We start from the raw sequence: 18435 nt of genomic DNA, 5'->3' as shown, positions 1-18435 counted from the left end.
AATATTTTGTTTTATGAACTGTTTTTTTAGCATAGGCGCAGACCATCGATTTTTTGTCGGCTGATAGTTTAGTCGGGCAGTTGATCAGTATGGGCATGTATGGAAGTTCGCACATTACACCGATTCGATTTGACCGAATCTTAATTCAATTTAAAATCGGGCCAACTAACATCGGTGGTCTGCGCCTAGTCTTACTGAGATCAATCATAAAATATCCCCAGAAGTTTATTTTTGCATCAGCCTACAAAATGTTTGCCAATCCTGACTAATGATACTTTTTTTCATATTTTTATTAGATAAAACCGCTTTTCATTCAGGTTGAAGTGTAAGTCAGTATTTAAGTTGTAAAAAGACACTGTAACAAAAACATAAAATTAAATGTTAATCATTAATCTAATAGAAATTCAAATTTCATTCAAAAAAGTATTTATTTTGACATCACATCAACAACAAAATAATATATTAGTCATGATAATATACAAATAAAATATAGCACGTTAAGTTTTAACACTTGGGGGCAGTGTGGATCCATTGTGGCGAGGCCACTTGAAGCTCAATACGTCGAACTGTGATGAGTTCGTCATCAATTTCGTGGATGTTGTAGAATCTTTCCAGGTCCTCTATGGCTTTATCTTCCAGCTGCGGAATAATTAATAATGGTTACTAGGATTTCTACATACCAATGAAAATGCTTTGATTAATAAACATACAATGATATAAAAACACAACTGTTTGAATAATTAACTGAAGTCAGTGATACACTGTTGCTAACTTTTCCATTAAACTCAGTATATTGAAAAACAATTTTTTTTAGTTAAAAAAAATATTGTAAAATTAACAAAAATTTAAAAGTATTGTTTGTAATTTGGTATTTATTTGTAGGTAGAAGATTAGAAGTAAAAACACTTACCTGTGTCAATGTTAGTGGTTTAGTCATAATTCTAGAGGAATCCTCCTTTTGCTTCTTCTGATCGGTCAAAATTTGGTTGAACTCCATTGTTTTCGGCCTGTTTGGGCTGCTACTGGCTGTAGGTGGTTCACAGATTTTCCAAGGATTTTTTGGTTTTTCTGGAGTCGTATCTACATTCAACTTATTTGCAAAGTTGTCTTCTAAGTTCCCTTGCATCGCCAACTTTTTCCTCTGTTTCTGCGACAGTTTTGGTCCAATGTGACTTATAACTAGGTTGCCCTGTGGACTCCGCGCCATCTCCGCAATAGGCGAATCGTTGGGCGAAATAGACATACGAGAAGTGGTAGGTGAATTATTGTCTGCGCTGCTAGAACGAGCTATGGCACTGAAAGAGTTATTTTTTGTCAACTTCACAAATTGCTCGGCAGGTGGTTCGTTCAAGATATCGGAAGCGTTTCCGACCGCTTTGAGTCTCGCTTGAACAACTTTGAGTTGCTTTTGCTGAGCTGACGGTACTTCTATCCACTTTTCCTGCTTATCGCGAGGAGTTTTCTCTGTCTCCTTTGATATATTTTTCAACGACAGTGTAATATCGCCGGACATATTGGATAGATCTAATGACGACACTGAGCTCACGGATTCGTATCTCATTCGTGCTTTTTCGCTTTCTGTGTATTCTATTTTCTTGGGTTTCTTCTTAGTAACTTCTACTACGGTTTCATCTTTTTTCATCTCTTCGTTGGTGTGTTCTAAGTTAATTGGATAATTAGTAGCGATCTCTTCAATAGTTTCGTCGCTTGGGGCGTTAAAAAACGGCGTAATGATTCTCGAAGACATTATTGGGTTGAATCTGCAGTAGTATTTAGATATATCATTGAGTAGGGTTTCTTCGACTACTTCAAGTATTTTGTTTTCGAGGACACTGCAGAGGTTTAACGATATGAATTCCATGCAGCATTGTTTGAGTTGGGCGGCGTTGTACGTGTGAGCGAATTGGCAGAGTTCGGCGCAGTTTTTGAGTGTGATGACGTTTGATAGTGCCACCTCGCACATTTCCCTAAGGCGTGTTATGAACAGCTGGTCGGCGATTATTAGCATGCTGCAGATAAAGTCGATGCTCTCAGAGTTTTCAACTTCGGGACACGTGTCGGTGTATAGGAAGTTAATGACTGGGAGGAGTATCCCGTGGTTTATTGGGAGTGTCACCGTTGATAGTTGTTTGCTCTGGAACAATAGGATGTATATTTTTTATAAATGTACTTTAATGACGTGTGGTTGTAAGTGTGACGCTCGCATCGAGATCGTACCTCTTTGAATTAGTGCGTAATCCGATTTTCAGGAGACAGAGTCGAAATTAGTGTAGGTAATTATAGCCTGACCAGGAACATAAAAACCCTCGCCATGTTGCGGAAAATTAATGGTACTAATTTCTTTTAATGGCAACCACAGATATCTGTGATGGCAACAGTAACGGAAAACTTCATTGACATGTCACCTTGCATGTCAATCTATTGCTGTCAAAGTGTAAACAAACTTTATTTTAAATGTGCGCAATTGATTTTGTGAATTAAATTGCTTAAATCTTTTTATAGTCGTGAAAGAAAAGTGGTTCACAATGTGTTAAAGTATTTGTCGAAGAGAAATACTAAGGGTTCGGACAATATTTTCATTGAATAATGTTTCCGACAAAGGTTGTCAAATTGACTGACATGTTTATCGTATAGTACAGTCAACTATGAAAATTAGCTGTGGTTTGTTTCAACTACCTATTTTAAAGTTTTTTGTCACTTTGTAAGTATTGAATATTATGGAATTGGGAAAGAAGTACAGAGTTTGAAGCGTTCATGAGCAGACATTGTAGTTGAATATTCAAGTTCAGAATTTGATTATTTATGAATAATAATAAAATCCTACTTGCTCGATTGATGGTTTCATTTAATTTATTTAAACCAGTTTACCTATAATATAATACGTTTTTGTTAATTTATGAAAATATTAAATAAGCCTATAATCCTGAATCCTGATACATAAAGTTAGCCTATTAATTTAATACAGGTACGACTGTACCCAGTGTTGCACTATCAAATGCAATTGAAGCGCCTCTATGCCAGGGTTTTTATGTTCCTGGTCAGGCTATAATATTCTAATCACCACCATATTTCGAATCTTCTCGGTTCAATAACATTATGAAATTCGTGGAAAAGTATTTCGAACGAACGACCATAGTGGTTTATTATTGTGACCTCAGTTGGTGAAGATCGATAGTGGTCTAATTTGCATTTTTACCTTTTTAATCAAAAGTAAGCAGTCTTCATGCAAATAATCAAAAAACATCATCTACAATTATTTAAATGGCATATATAACTTTACTTATACACAACACAATAATACATTGCTCCAGGTTCCAGGGTGCATTTAAAGAACCGTTTTCATATCTTTTTTACGTTCATTGTCAAATCCTGGTGAAAAAGAAAGATTTTATGTGTTACTAACCTCCGTCCAAGAATGCATGAACATCCCATTAAAGTACTCCAGCCTCGCGGCCAGTACACACTTATGTGCGGGTATCAGGACGCCATCTTTGGAGCACACGTTGGTGTTGATCAGCTCCGGGAAGGCGGTGCGGTCCCAGCACTGAGGCGGTGTTTGAGAGAGTAAGGCTGAGTCTTTTAGGTGCACTGAGCCGTCCCTGTAACTAGAAAAATATTTAGTTAGCTAAAAATTTGGAGGTGGCTATAAGTTTGTGAATACAATATCTGTGTAAGTGTTCCTTATTTTGCAAGCATTTGCAAACAATGGCAATCTAGCTTTTACAGAGAGAATAGAAAGAAAGAAAGAAAGCTTCTAGAGACAAAAAATATTTTATTTTTATTCTAAATTTTACGTCATTTATTTCAAATAAGACCAATATTAGTGTGACTTTTTATTACAGCAGATATTAGTGGAACAAAAAGTCAAGCAGTTTATGCAGGGCCATGATATGCAGGCGCTTGGAGTATGCCTACACCAGCTTCACGGGGTTTTAGAGGCTATGTCATGGCGGCTTTAGTGATGGGAGTGCAACAGAGTACACTTACTAGTATCTATCGAGCAGTTTGTGCAGCGCCATGACTTGCAGCCTTTTTGCTGAGGCTTGTACCAGCTTCACGGGGTCACAGAGACCACGTCGCGGCTGCTATAGCAATGGGAGTGCAAGAGAGTACACTTACTAGTATCTGTCGAGCAGTTTGTGCAGCGCCATGACTTGCAGCCTTTTTGCTGAGGCTTGTACCAGCTTCACGGGGTCACAGAGGCCATGTCGAGGACACTATACTAATGGAAGTGCAATAGAGAAGCGGTTCCCGAATGGTGGTTCGCGGAACCCTGGGGTTCCGTGGAAAGGCCGCAAGGGTTCCGTAAAAAATATTATCCCACGTTTCGTGACCGACGTTGTTCGCTCGCACCGACTTGTTTACGCACAAGGGAGGGGCAGGGCGTGCGGGCGGAGTAGTACGGGGGTTTCGCTAGGAAAAGTATAATCAATTAGGGTTCCTTGGCAAAAAAAAAAATGGGAAACCATGCAATAGAGTACACTTACTAGTATCTATCGAGCAGTTTGTGCAGCGCCATGACTTGCAGCCGCTTGGCTGAGGCTTGTACCAGCTTTACGGGGTCATAGAGGCCATGTCGCCATGACATGGCCTTTGTGACCCCGCTATAGTGATGGGAGAGCAACAGAGTAATACCACAGAATATTAATAAGTACTACGTACAGAAGCTATAGGGCTGACTTCGGTAAAATGATGTGACGTGAGGTGCCAAACTGCGGAAAATGGCGGAGGAAATACATGATTTAGCATGAATTATCATGAATAATATTAACTACTTATTTACCTCTCAGTGTCTTGAGGCAACTTAAAAAAGTACATTCTGTGTTTTTATTACTATTTAGGCAGTTAAATACTGCACAGTATTTAGTACACCATTTTCTTTATTTTCTTCCATCATACACAAGAATACGCGTGCGTGATTCAATGTTCGCTCGTATGTGAGACCTTGTCGAATAGTATCCTGTAGGTGGGCCATCGTGCATCGGAAATGAACAGGCCTGGTAATACTTACTAGTATCTATCGAGCAGTTTGTGTAGCGCCATGACTTGCAGTTTCTTGGCGGAGGCTTGTACTAACTTCACGGGGTCACACAGGCCGAGTCGAGGTGACTCGTCGCTGCGGCGGCCGCGGTTTCTCCTGTTTAGGTTCCTGTACGCTTCGAACGCTGATAATTGCGCTGCGTTGTCTGTATGAAAAGATGTGTTTTGGTTAGTGTTTGCGAATGGTTTCTACGCTAAGTATTACGGAATGAGCCTAAAATAAAATTAGTATAAAACGTGTCGCAAATAGTGTGACAACTCAAAAAGTTACAAAAAAAAAATGGATTGGACACCACGTGCTAACATTATCCAAATATTAAAAATTAGTTGAAAATCGAATAATATAGCAAATAAAGGAAAATGAGCTAGCTTTCATACACAATTTAAAAATAGTCGATTTAAAGTTAAGACCAATAAATTTTACGAATAGTGTTTGATTATTAGCACTTTACAATAGTGCGAAAAGCATAATTGTCATAGTTTAAGAGACAGAGATAGATAGAGATAATCTCATATAAAGAGGATTCCGTCAACTGGGACCGCAATTAACTGGGACCGCGGTCCCAGTCGCCGGATGCGTAAACGACTGGGACTACTCAATACTCATGGATTTTAGTACTGTACCGATTTTGGATTGAATAATATTTTCTTTTAAGTTATCTATGAGTGGTCCCAGTCGCCGGAAGCAAATTTTTTTTTTATGGATCCGGCGACTGGGACCGCGGTCCTAGTTATTTGCGGTCCCAGTCGCCGGAAGCCTCCATATAAGAGGAACACTAAAGAACTCACCAATCAACTCAAACACCTCTTCTTCTTCTTTCTCTTTCTTTACGGGCAAATCCTCCTTGCGCAGTTTCAATCCACACGGGCCCAATTCCGTGACGTCACAGGTCCCGGTGTACATATACCGGAGGATTCTCACGAAGACATCCGGGTGGATGTTGTCCAGGGTAATGGTTGGTATGTCCCCTGGCATGTATACCGCCCGGTACATATTGTAGAGGAGCTCGCTCGATGACGCCGCTATGTATATGTGCGCAGGGTATAGTTTTGTGCCGACCTGGTGAAGGTTAGGCAAATCGTGGTTAGGGACCAGTTTGACAAAAGACTGATTAAGTTTCATATAACGAAATAAAGTTCAAGTTTATAGTGCATTTACATTTCATTGTCGATAATTGGAAGCAACGACTGATCAAAGACAATCTCTATTATGCAACTGTCAAAGGAAAAGTGTGTTGAAAGTTTTCTCGAAAACCGCGATGGACTAGTGAAAATGGTTCCTCACCAATGAAAATGAATGAGCCATAGTATTTCGACAGATTTCAGACGACAGGTTAGGCCCAGAACAGAAGGTGAAACGCAACTGCAACGAAACTGCAACTACTAGTTACTTTTGAGTTGCACACATGACGCGACCAGTTTGAAACGGACGCTATGGCAGAAACTTAGATGCAACTCAAAAGTAACTAGCAGTTGCAGTTTCGTTGCAGTAGCGTTTCACCGTCTGTTCTGGGCCTTAGTCCTAAATATACTTTACGAGGAAGTGGGAAAACATCTCCAAACTCTGTGTAAAAGCGCTTTGAGTTTTATCTCCGAAAGTTTTTACAATTTTGTTTTTTTTAATTATAGAAAAATAATTATGTGTGTAATTATTTTACCTTAAATATAACATCATGTAGTAGATCGTCATCGGAGGCAGATTCCATCAGAGATTCCATGTGTTTCGAAAGACAAGATGGAGACAAATACGGCAGCGATCTTAGACCGCACGTTGGTTTTATCTGAAATATTGTTATTTGATTATCTTACATAGTAGAAACATGACAAGATTTAAATTTAGCTCATCTTTAAGTAAGTTGTTCTCATGCTGTGTAGACTAAAAATGATCAGACGATGAAGTCTAACTACTTTATTAGGACATTTTTTAATTCTTTCAAACAATTTCCATTACGGTATTATATGTTTGGTTTTATATGTATTGATTTTCATCTTAGCATAACAACATTAATGAGTGTGTACGTACGAACCACAGGAAAATGCTAGTAGAATAGAATAGAATAGCATAGAAGTAGGTACTTTATTCGAGTGGCGACCACGGGCTGGAAAACGTAGCGTGGGCAGGCCTCCTACTAGGTGGACCGACGATCTGGTAAAGGTCGCGGGAAGAGCCTGGATGCGGGCAGCGCAGGACCGTTCATTGTGGAAAACCTTGGGGGAGGCCTTTGTCCAGCAGTGGACGTCATTTGGCTGAAACGAACGAACGAACGAGGTACTTTATTCAACATTTAACATTTAGGTACATACATTAATTAATTTTACGCAAGCTACACAATAAATACCTGCAAACACGCGAAGTTTAGCCCCTCACTATCCACCGATATCGACACAGCGCGATGCACGTTCGGTATCTTAACAATCCTGACAGCTGTACAGTCGTCCTTCTCCAGAAACTTCACAAGCGCCGGCTTGTTGCTGTCTCGCTCTTTCTCTCTCCTGATTGGCTGCGGCTGAGTGGGCGGGGCTCTACGAGAGATTGTGCCGACGAACGCCTCCCCGTATTTGGTGGTGAAATAAACGAAATCGTGGGTGAGAGCCACTTGAGAGATCTCAGTTTGGTGGCTGAGGCCGAATACGCATCTGAAAATGAAATTATGTATTTAAAAAATGTGAAATAAAAAAATTATATATTTTTTAAACCAGTTATATAGTAAAAAAAAAATTTATTTAATACTAAATTGCACATTATAATACGATCTGATGTTCATATTTAAAATATTAGTTTGAAGAGTTCAATCGCATCCTAATAAGGCAAGCTATTGGCTCTGTGCACGATTACAGCGCCAACTAGCGTCCACAACTTTGTGGGCTCTGTCACATTGACATTTAGGTCGTATATTTGTGAAAAAATATCGAAATGAAAAAATAACAAATATTTTCGACTAATAAATTGTTGTGATACCACGATTTGGGTGGAAAAAAGGTTTTGAAATCATTTTGGTCATTCAAATCAAATGAGGTAAGTCCAAAAAGTGTGTTTAATTTTGATTGTGTCAGGGTTTGTTTACTTTATTTATAGTTGTAGTTTTACAGTAAAACAAAAAGAAAAAGCTACTTTAACGGTTTCATTATATAACAGTAAATGTATTTAAATGTTCCTGTATCGCTAGTAATAAATTAAATATCGTTTTCAGATCGAAATGAGTATTGTTTTGAAGACCTGATTTGTGAGTGTTACAATATCAAATTCCAACCACAAACCGTATTTAAAGGAAAGTTGTTGGTATTGGCTGGACAAGTCCGAGATGTAGAAGAATTGAGAACAAAACAAGGGCAGAGTTCAATAATTCACGCTCTCATCATAAGGCAAACATTTGTGCACAACAACTACTGTAACTCATTTTTGTACTACCACGTTGTATAGTCTAGTTATTTCCAAATTGTAAACGGCTATTAAACCAGCCCTATCGAAATACAGTCCACTCTTTTATTTAAGTTCCCAGTAGGACCCTTTTCATGCGATTAATTAATGATATTAAAATGTATTATGTAGAATCGCTTTGCCATTGACAGATACATCTGATGACAGAGCTTACATTATTTCTACTTTTGACCACCATGAGCGCTGCGATAGATTATGTTACCCCCACCTAGTACTTCGCACCCAGCGAATACTTACACTCAACGTCAAATAGTTCGTGTCATCAAAAGTGACCAAAAAGTTGATAACACAACGTTATTTCAATTGTAATAAAGACGTGTTGCGAACTTCTCGGCTACTTTGAGTGTGACGAACTATTTGACGCTGACTGTACCACTACTATTTTGGGGCAGCATATTAGCTGACACTGAGAGAAAGTTGGATTTGGTTGGTGAGACACATACCATAGATCTCGTGTTTTATAACTGATACAGAGTATCGAATGAAAAGTGTTACAAAAATGGTACTTTATGTTCGTGTTCGCCACTATACATTGCCATAGCATTTTAAACCTTATTCCATCGGAATAAACGTGCTCATATTTTATCACATCTAAAACGATTTTACCTGGTGAGTGTGTTGGTGGTGTCCTGCCAGATGAGCAGTTGTCCCACGCTAGTGAGGAGTAGTACAGTCACTCGGGAATACGCCCCCTGCTCGGTCACTTTCGCTTCCACGCACACTTGCCGTAAGTTGATCTGCCTGGAATAGTTCAAGAAGAACATCAGTAAATTTTTGGAGCATAATAAACCCTATTGCAATTGCATAAGACGGCACAGCTTGAAGTGTCGTGGCGCTGTTGTATGTAGCGATCTTCGTGCGCATACGCACACTATGGGTACGGAGCTTTAAACCTTATTTCCATTTCCAAACGGGACTTATTAGTACTGATTTGATGCTGATCTTCTTTTTGATCTAAATATATATTCCTTTTGCAAAACAGTGCTATTCAGGTTATACTGACTTGATAGCGATCTTCTTGCACACCGCGGCTAGCTGTGATCATGGCCGCGTCAGCTGGCATCCAAAAACGAACCTTATTCTTATTGCAAGAGTGATATACTGACTTTATGGCGATCGGTATCCCTGCTGGAACCTTTGGCCTTCTAAAAACAACCTAATTCCTATCAACAAATGGTGCTATTCAGGTTATTTTGCACGAGGCAATAGATAAGACGTCGTCTTCACTGGTTGCTAGCGCCGTGGTCGCACCAGCCGGCACCCTAAACACAACCTAATTGCTATCAATCAACAAATGGTGCTATTCAGGTTATGCTGGCTTGATCTCAATCTTTTTGCACTAACGACCAGTAGAGACGACGTCTATCTATTGCACGAGGCAAGAGCTATGACGTCTCTACTGGTTGCCAGCACCGTGGTCGCATCAGCCGGCACCCTAAATAGAACTTTATTCCTATTGCAAAACAGTGGTATTCAGGTTATACTGACTTGGTAGCGATCTTCTTGCACACCGCGGCTAGTTGTGATCACGGTGGCCGCGTCAGCTTGCATCCAAAAAAGAACCTTATTTCTATTGCAAGAGAGTGCTATACTGTTGTATGTCCTATGTCCATGGCAATAAATGTTTCTTTCTTTCTATACTGATTTTATGGCGATCGGCGTCCCCGCTGGAACCTTTGGCACTCTAAAAACAACCTAATTCCTATCATCAAATGGTGCTATTCAGGTTATACTGCCTTGATAGCGATTTTCTTGCACAATGCACATATTTGAGCAGCAGATACACGTCGCCTCGGGTAGTGGTGATCGCAGTAGCTACATCAGCTGGCATCCAAAAAAGAAACTTATTCCTATCAACAAACAGTGCTATTAAGGTTATACTGACTTGATGGCTATCTTCTTGCACATATACTTGTGTAGCAGATACACGTCGCCGCGGCTAGTAGTGATCACGGTGGCGGCGTCGGCAGCGGCCACCAGTTGTAGGCCCGCCTCGTCGCTGCTGTTTATCGATATGGCCACCTGGGGGCAATATCGATAGATGAGTATCACATCCCTATCAAACCAAAGTCAGATGGGCTACTCCGTTAGGTCTGTTTTCCACCAAGACGAAGCGGAGTGGAGATGGGTTTTGAATAACCAATCAGATTTAATTCTGAATTCATTCGTTATTGCAGAATGAAATCTGATTGGTTATTCGAAACATTTCTCCTTGCGAGAGAGGGATCGCAACATTCGGAACTTCGAATAACGTGTTTGGGAGTAACCCCGCTTTTCGAATGTTTTTATAATTATGCCAACTAAGTAAGGTATAGTTTATAATTTTGAAACTTTTTATTTGAAACAACTCATTGACGCTAGGCATTGGCGTATCTAGGGTAATTTTTCATGCGGGGCTTGGCCCCTGACTGGCCATAATACCAGAGTAAATACAAATGAGTAGGTCATCTTCATAGAAACGCCCGAGCGCGGTTTGTATGTGAGCGCGCGCCAACACGTATGCGGCGCGCACGCACACACTGACAAAATTCAGCGCACCTCACCGCTAATCAACGCTAAATTTTGTCAGAGTGTGCGCCACATACAAACCGCGCTCGGTGCGTTTCTATGAAGATGACCTACTCATTTGTATTTACTCTGATAATACGCCGGGGGGCTTATCAGCAGCTTGGGTAACCCCCCTCCCCCCTAACATCCTGGGGGGATAGGGGGGATGCAGGGGGTTGGGCACGGCCCATAAGCTTCTTTACAGAGGACAGCTTGATCATATCTCGTCTATCATTTTTAATGCTAATCCCATTTTGGTGAAGATAACATACCCGTTTAGGAGCCGGCACGACCTTATCTTCCTGCGGATGCCCCAGCTGCCCCAGATTGACGCCCCACGTATACACCGCTCGTATGTTCCATACAACCGCGTGCGAACGCCCCGCGCAAACGCCCCGTGGGTTGGATAGCTTGATAAGAGGCTTCACAGAGGGTAGCTTGATAAATGCTGGGGTTTTGGCGGCCGATTGGCTGACATTGTCGCCGGTGTTCAGGGTGTATTGGATTACCTGGGGAGGAATGGATACAAAAGTAATTAAAAATTGCTTATTTATTTTAATAAAAATCTTATGATGCATTTTACAAAATCGACAATTGGGTACTTTCAAAAACCATTTAGTCCGTCAATTATTGGACATGTGTATTTTTGTTTGCCAATTAACCAAGACAAGTAACCATCACGAAGTTTTGGTGCGTTGGAAATTCTGCGCGTCGTCACGCTGTGCTACACTTTTTACCACGCAGTGAGGTCAGTGCTTTACTTTTGAGCTTTACCGCGCTTTATCTCCGACAATTTTCATTGATTTGATATAGCGAAAAATAGCTGTCGGGTATTTTTTGATAAGTTAATTGACGGACTCATTCAAACTATGCTTTTTTACCCAGGAAACACCCATTCACTCCATAGGAAGGTATAGTTAGATGTACAACCCGGTCGAGTTAACTGCGCACTTGGCGGCCGTGACGTCACAACGACGCTCTGGTACGAACGCGGGGAGAATGAGTGCTAGAGAGAGTCGCATTCCAGCGAGGTGCGCATTTAACTCAACCAGCTTGTAAGAGTGACTTACCGTCCCACTCTCCAACAGAAACACAGTGGAGTTGAGCGTAATAGCGGCCTGGACACACGGTTCTGGTAGCCTCAGAGGCGCCGGCTGCAGCGCGATGAAGTGCGGGCCCCCGGCGCGCGCGGTCTGGCCGCAGCACCACACGTCGCCCTCAGAGGCCCCCGAGCACACCCATATGCTGTGGAACTTGCCTAGGCACACCTAGGGACAAAATGGCGAAGCTAGAAAGGAGATATAGCTAAGAACACTACTTTTTTGGTAAAATGGTAATAGTACCTAATAATAATATTAGCATAATGAGTAGCCTCAGAGGCCCCGGCTGTAGCGCGATGAGGGCCCCCGAGCACACCCATATGCTGTGGAACTTGCCTAGGCACACCTAGAGACAAAACGGAGACGCTAGAAAGGAGATACAGCTAAGAACTAGCACTACTTTTTTGGTATCAATGGTACTTGATAGGAATAATCTAAGCATAATAAGTAGCCTCAGAGGCGCCGGCTGCAGCGCGATGGAAGTGCGGCCCCCCGAACACACCCATTATGCTGTGGACTCGCCTAGGCACACATAGGGACAAAACGGTGAGGCTAGAAAGGTAGATCCCATCAAAAACAATACTTGTCAAAAAAACCAAGTCTCGCAACTCAGTTGTTCTACGGTAAAAAGTTGTGAGATCCATGTAATACCAAGTCCAGGCCAGGAAATCTTTAACGTTTTACATAAATTATTGACTTGGCCATCGCACTAAATAATTTAATTTACACGTGTTTTCATGCGATGGCCAAGTCAATATATTTATGTAAAACGTTAAAGATTTCCTGGCCTGGACTTGGTATTACATGGATCTCACAACTTTTTACCGTAGAACAACTGAGTTGCGAGACTTGGTTTTTTTGACAAGTATTGTTTTTGATGGGATCTCATTTCTTTTTGTATTTTGTAGACAGCAGTTATGTATCTAGAAAACTGGACCGAAATTGAAAAATTTTACTCGACTTGGCGGTTGCACTACCGTGCCCCCAAATATCATTTCTTTTTGTATTTTGTAGACAGCAGTTATGTATCTAGAAAACTGGACCGAAATTGAAAAATTTTACTCGACTTGGCGGTTGCACTACCGTGCCCCCAAATATTTTAGTTTTTCCTTGATTCATACACCAAACACTACTTATATTCCAAATTTGAAGCTTCTAGGTCTGCTAGAAGTGCCTTAGAGTTTTGATGATCGGTGAGTCAGTGAGTCAGTGAGTCAGTCAGTGAGTGACAAAATTAAGTAACTTTGACCCGTTATAATTCTTAAACTACTGGTTCAAATTGAATGAAATTTTAAATATACCGTGTCTTTACAATGCCTGCATAGCTAATGAAAATTCAGCCTTCTAGTTTTATCCACAACGAAGTTACAGGCGGTCGAAAATGGCCTGAATTGCTTCGAGAAAAGGATGGTACGGCCGTGCCGCTTTTTTGCTCGACTTGGTGGGGGCACTGCCGTGCCCCCAGATACAGTTCTTGACTGTATCGATGCAGCATCGCGATTTCGCAACTTCATGCGTCCGGATTGGAATCGCGCGATTTAGCGACTGCTTTGTCGAGCTTCCGAAAAGCGACTCAATCGCCGCGTTTGGAGTTCTTAAGGGTGCAGTGTGAAATGTATGGTCGCTACATTCTGCTTCTAAAAAGCGGCTAAATCGCCGATGACAAAAGTAGCATATTGTATGCTTACCTACTTTCTTGGTAAAAATGGCAATAGTAATCTGAGCACAATGAGCATGATAGCGGCTTGGCTCTGCCAGCCTCAAGAGCTTCGAAGTAGCTTATGCTTTGGAGTAGCTTCTGAAACTTAGTGTATTGTAGCTGGCAAGTCTATTCCTATGTATCCCTACTAAAAGATGATGTTGATGCGAGTCCTAAGTATGAATTCTGGCGTTGTGTCTTCTGTTTAGTGATTGCTTACTATCATCAATTATGTGTTTTAAGTAAACAGTTATAACTAATTGATTTCGTCTTTTGTTGCCAAGTATCAATAACCTCATTATTTTTATCGCGAAATTGGCCCGTTTGACCGATAAGGACTTTGTAGAGGTTAATCTAGACAAAACAAAAACAAATTTGAATTAATAGTTTATTGATTACATTTGATGAGGGTATCCGTCACCTGCGTACGCGTTTGGTGTAAACTTATACGATTGAAAAGGATTCACGGCCGACACTACTCTCACGATCTTCTTAGGGGGTTCTTCTACATAAGGAGCATTTGGTTTCGCATACTGTTCAACGTACTGCTCAGGAACCATTGGGGTCGGATTCTGGTGCACCTTCGAAGGTAGAAACGAGAATTCGCCAGCCATCGCACCGAGCAACGGCTCACCTCTGATAATGCAATACGCGAACAGAATCAAAATAGTATAGGAAACAGCCAATAAAATAACGTAGAATATCATCTTCCCCTTGTTTCTTCCCAACGCTTTGCCCAGAACGTCAAAACAACCGGTTTCTGTGAACCCCTCGATATCCGGACCGACCCTCAACGTGCAGTCTTTAGAAACAGGCAAAAGTGCGGTTCGATTTTCCAATTTACAACACTCGACAGGGTACAACTTTCTGCTATTCTTCTGCCAGTTCGAATTCGCGAAATCTCTGTAACTGTTAACGCCACAGCATTCGTAATTCATCATGATGTAGTCCCAGAAGTAAGTAATAAAGTCGTTCTCTTTCCCGTAGTTCGTTTGGATGGTCCTTTCTAAATAATGCCGAGTCTTTTCGTTCTTCGTGTAAATGTTGTAGACTCCTGATATGAAGAAGAGCCAGAATGCGATTGAGGAGATGGTGGTTACGAGGAAAATGTACGATTTGATCGCGCATTTGACTTTGCAGCCTGCGCCAAGGATTCCGCAACAGGACGTCATCATTGTCAAGGCAGCTAGGATGATGAGCACCGTAGTCATTGGGGTCACCCATAGCTTTAAATTGACGAATTCCGCTATACTGTTCACATGGGAACTCTTTGTGATCGTATAGTTCACGTCTTGAAAGAACTGCGTGTTGATGACACACCATACGCAGATCACGGCACCAATGAATCCGATCAAAAAGAAAAATATATTCGTGAATCCTAAACACGTGCGCGGCAAGCCAACTGTATGCATTTTGAAATTGTTATTGGAAAACGAATTAAAAAATCATTGCAAAATTCTTGTTTGACAAATATTGTCAAGTGAATTTGACGAATTCTGCTGTATTTTTTTGTGTAGCGTTTTATTTATGGTATTTCCGAGCATGAAGTTTGTTTAGAAGATGTTTTTTTGGCTGAACTAAGGAAGCATTTTTTTCGTCTGAAAAATGCTTTCTTGCCCTGTCTGCCCACTAAAAACCTGACGTTACGTTTAGGAAACATGTAAGGAATTCCAGGCAACCATAAAGCAGTTGCCTGGTATCTCTACACGTTAACATGTAATCCTAACTTACGAGCCATAATGGCGCCTGCTCGAAAACCAGTGTTGTGGCAAAGTTTGCAACGACATATTATGCTGAGAAGGAGACCTCTTTGGCACCCTTTATTTTCTTTTGGCTTTGTAAATTTTTGAAGCCACGATAGCCGAACGGTGAAGGGGTCGGACTGGTCGACTCCGAGGAACGCGGGTTCGGTCCCCGCCGCCGCTCGACTATTGTGGTGAGCCCACTCGTAACACAAGCATATTTAGCTTGCCACGAGGGGCTGACGGGATTATTAGTACTATTAATCTTTAAAAAAAATCCATATACGCAACAACAACACAAATATCAATTCTCTATGAATGAAGGTTGAACTGACCTGTTTCACGCACACATTGGTCCGGCTAAACGCTCCCAGCAGTTCTGGGGTGTTCCTCTGCTGTTGCGCCCCAGTGCCAAGTGTGTAGTTGGAGTTGGAGCCCCACACGTAGGCCTCGGCCGGCTGCGAGCCCTCGTGCTTGTACATATACTGGCGGTCGAGCATCGCGTGCTCGATCGCTTTGTAGTCGTCTTTGTCTACTATGTCGGTCAGCGCGCCTGGAGAAAGAGTAAAAGACTAGGTACACTGAATACAATGAACCCTAAGAGCCATGGCTACTACATTTTACTGCTGCTGACTATGACTGAGAGGCAATTCTTGTTCCTTTGGATAGATGGCTAATATTTTTTAAAGATTGCTGGCTGATTCACTATCGTTTTTCTTCACAAAAAATTAGATGAAGATATTCGATATTGATCTATCTGAGGCTCATGAAATAAACAATCAAGCTTAGCTAGATTTTCAGAAATATCAAATAGCTCATACTGAGATTATCTGGAAAACGCAGCGTGGGACGTCCACACCCACGAGGTGGACCGACGACATCGTAAAAGTAGCAGGAAGGCGCTGGACACAGGCTGCTACCAATTGAGCAACATGGAGAGCATTGGGGGAGGCCTATGTTCAGCAGTGGACGTCCTATGTCTGAGATGATGATGCGATTATCTGACTTATCTTTACATGGACCATCACCACCTCCTTTTTTTAAATGCCCAACCCAAGTCTGGCTTAAAAACGACAATCAAACTTACCCATCTTCATCAAAGAGACAGCAGCGGTGATCTGCCCATAGAATATGCTCCTATGCAGGGGCGTGTACCCTGACTCGCGGTCTTTGGCGTTGGCGAACGCCTCCGAAGAGTGTCGCACAAGCCAGTCCATGAGGACCGTGCGACCGCGAGACGCAGCCATGTGAAGGGCGGTGCGACCCTGTAAAACAAAGTAATTTAACGCCTACGTTAACGTAATAAGGACGTCGCACATTTATTTAAGGGATCGCAACCGTATCAACTCGAGGCGGTCAGTATTATTTGTATGAAACTCCATACTGCAACGCACACGCACCGGTGTGCGTAAGTAAAACGCGTGCGAAAGGCGATACAGTGTTGATCCCTTCCTTTCCCTTTTCAAGTCAGCTATGAGCTTAAAGGTGGATGGCAGCATAGCATTTCGAATTGGTAATTTTTGCTGAAAGCTTTAGAATACTCAATGAACGCTTAGTAGTGTAGTTACAATACAGGATTTGCCATAAAAACAAATTGAATAATATGTGTAAAAATGCAAATTCTTCCCACAGTCATAGTATTTATTTATAAAGTTCCAAGCTATGCAGAGCTTGTACTAGGTATACCAACTAGTTAACTGATAAGAGTTACATCCTACAATTAGATATTGATATAATATGAAAAAGAATAATAAATAAGATCACATACCTCAAAATCGAAAGCCTTATTAAAGTTGGCACATGTTGCCCGTATAAAGCATGCGAGCTTTTCATCTCCGACGGACCTCTTGGTAATTGCGCTTGTGAGAGCTTGACCGTGACTGCGTGACTTGCAGCGGCGGGTGCAGTCTACTTCTGGCTTATTTTTACTCATCGTAGCTTATTATTATCACTTATTTTTGCGATTTAATAAGAAAAAAATAGAACTCTCTTTAACGTAAATATGAGATACTTAAAAGGTAGTGGTTAAAAATAGTATCAAGATATGTGGATTGGACTCTTCTTAACAATAAAACTAATAATAGCAAGCACTGTACAGAGAAAGTTCGTAGCCCCCAAAGGGGCTACGTGTTGTGCTTTAACAAGACATAAGTTTTGTTTGAGCGATCTGAAACAAATTAAAACGTATTATTCCGAGTTAACGACACCTAACAGAGTGTCCTTTTGCCTTATTATGCTTATCAAACCAATAGGCAAATAAATAAAAATTAAATTAGTATGCTTTTTACGTGAAAAATACGTGATGAGAGAGAATATTGGAAGCTTTTGAGCTTGCACATAATTAATTAAATTCCGTATGATGAACACTTTAGAGGAAGACCTCTGCTAACATTGTTTTAAAATTACTGAGTAAGTTTACCTTTTAAAAATATGCAAATACATAAAATCGTTTCAATTGGTTATTAGGTGCATAAGATATAACGTGTATTTTGACCGTGCATACCTCTAATTGGAATTCAATATGAAAAAACAGATATTTAGTTACCTTTACAAGAAAACAGCTGTTTTAATATTATACTTCTCGGAGACGATGCAGGCAGCCATAGTTCACCTCAAATAAATTATATTATTAAACATACGCTACGGGCAACTAAATATCACGTAATTACCACTGTTTTTAATTTCATAAAATTACGAAATTCGGCGACGATCCAAGCCAATTTTTTGCCACTTTTCTGACAGATTGACTTTTTTATTTACGCAATTTTCCATATGAGGCAAAGAAAAATATAGTTAAACAGACACACAACTTTGCTCGCTTTAAAAGGATAAGATTTCAGTCGGCTTACTTTGTACGTCGCTGCAAAA

The 18435-nt window shown here is 40.9% G+C and overlaps 2 protein-coding genes and 1 long non-coding RNA gene across 3 annotated transcripts; 1 reads left to right on the top strand and 2 right to left on the bottom strand.

Moving 5' to 3' along the window:
- Window positions 1-409: 409 nt before the first annotated feature.
- On the bottom strand, window positions 410-18323 carry LOC135080049 (inhibitor of Bruton tyrosine kinase). Its single transcript, XM_063974724.1, has 15 exons — window positions 18113-18323; window positions 17336-17734; window positions 16655-16832; window positions 15903-16120; window positions 12097-12294; window positions 11299-11535; window positions 10365-10501; window positions 9086-9220; window positions 7380-7677; window positions 6699-6821; window positions 5830-6100; window positions 5012-5186; window positions 3404-3605; window positions 911-2134; window positions 410-639 (listed from the first exon to the last, which is right to left on the bottom strand). The coding sequence occupies exons 2-15, from the start codon at window positions 17498-17500 to the stop codon at window positions 505-507; spliced, it is 3696 nt and encodes a 1231-aa protein (XP_063830794.1). The 5' UTR covers window positions 17501-17734; window positions 18113-18323; the 3' UTR covers window positions 410-504.
- Window positions 7860-8514, top strand: LOC135080061 (uncharacterized). Its single transcript, XR_010258941.1, has 2 exons — window positions 7860-8056; window positions 8232-8514. It is a non-coding gene; the product is annotated as an uncharacterized LOC135080061 (long non-coding RNA).
- Window positions 14200-15410, bottom strand: LOC135080053 (tetraspanin-1-like). Its single transcript, XM_063974731.1, has one exon. It carries the CDS (start codon window positions 15235-15237, stop codon window positions 14221-14223), a length of 1017 nt encoding a protein of 338 aa, XP_063830801.1. The 5' UTR covers window positions 15238-15410; the 3' UTR covers window positions 14200-14220.
- Window positions 18324-18435: the final 112 nt, after the last annotated feature.

This window comes from Ostrinia nubilalis, chromosome 17, assembly GCF_963855985.1.
Source record: "Ostrinia nubilalis chromosome 17, ilOstNubi1.1, whole genome shotgun sequence".
Classification (NCBI taxonomy): domain Eukaryota; kingdom Metazoa; phylum Arthropoda; class Insecta; order Lepidoptera; family Crambidae; genus Ostrinia; species Ostrinia nubilalis.
This window is presented reverse-complemented; position numbering and strand designations above follow the sequence as displayed.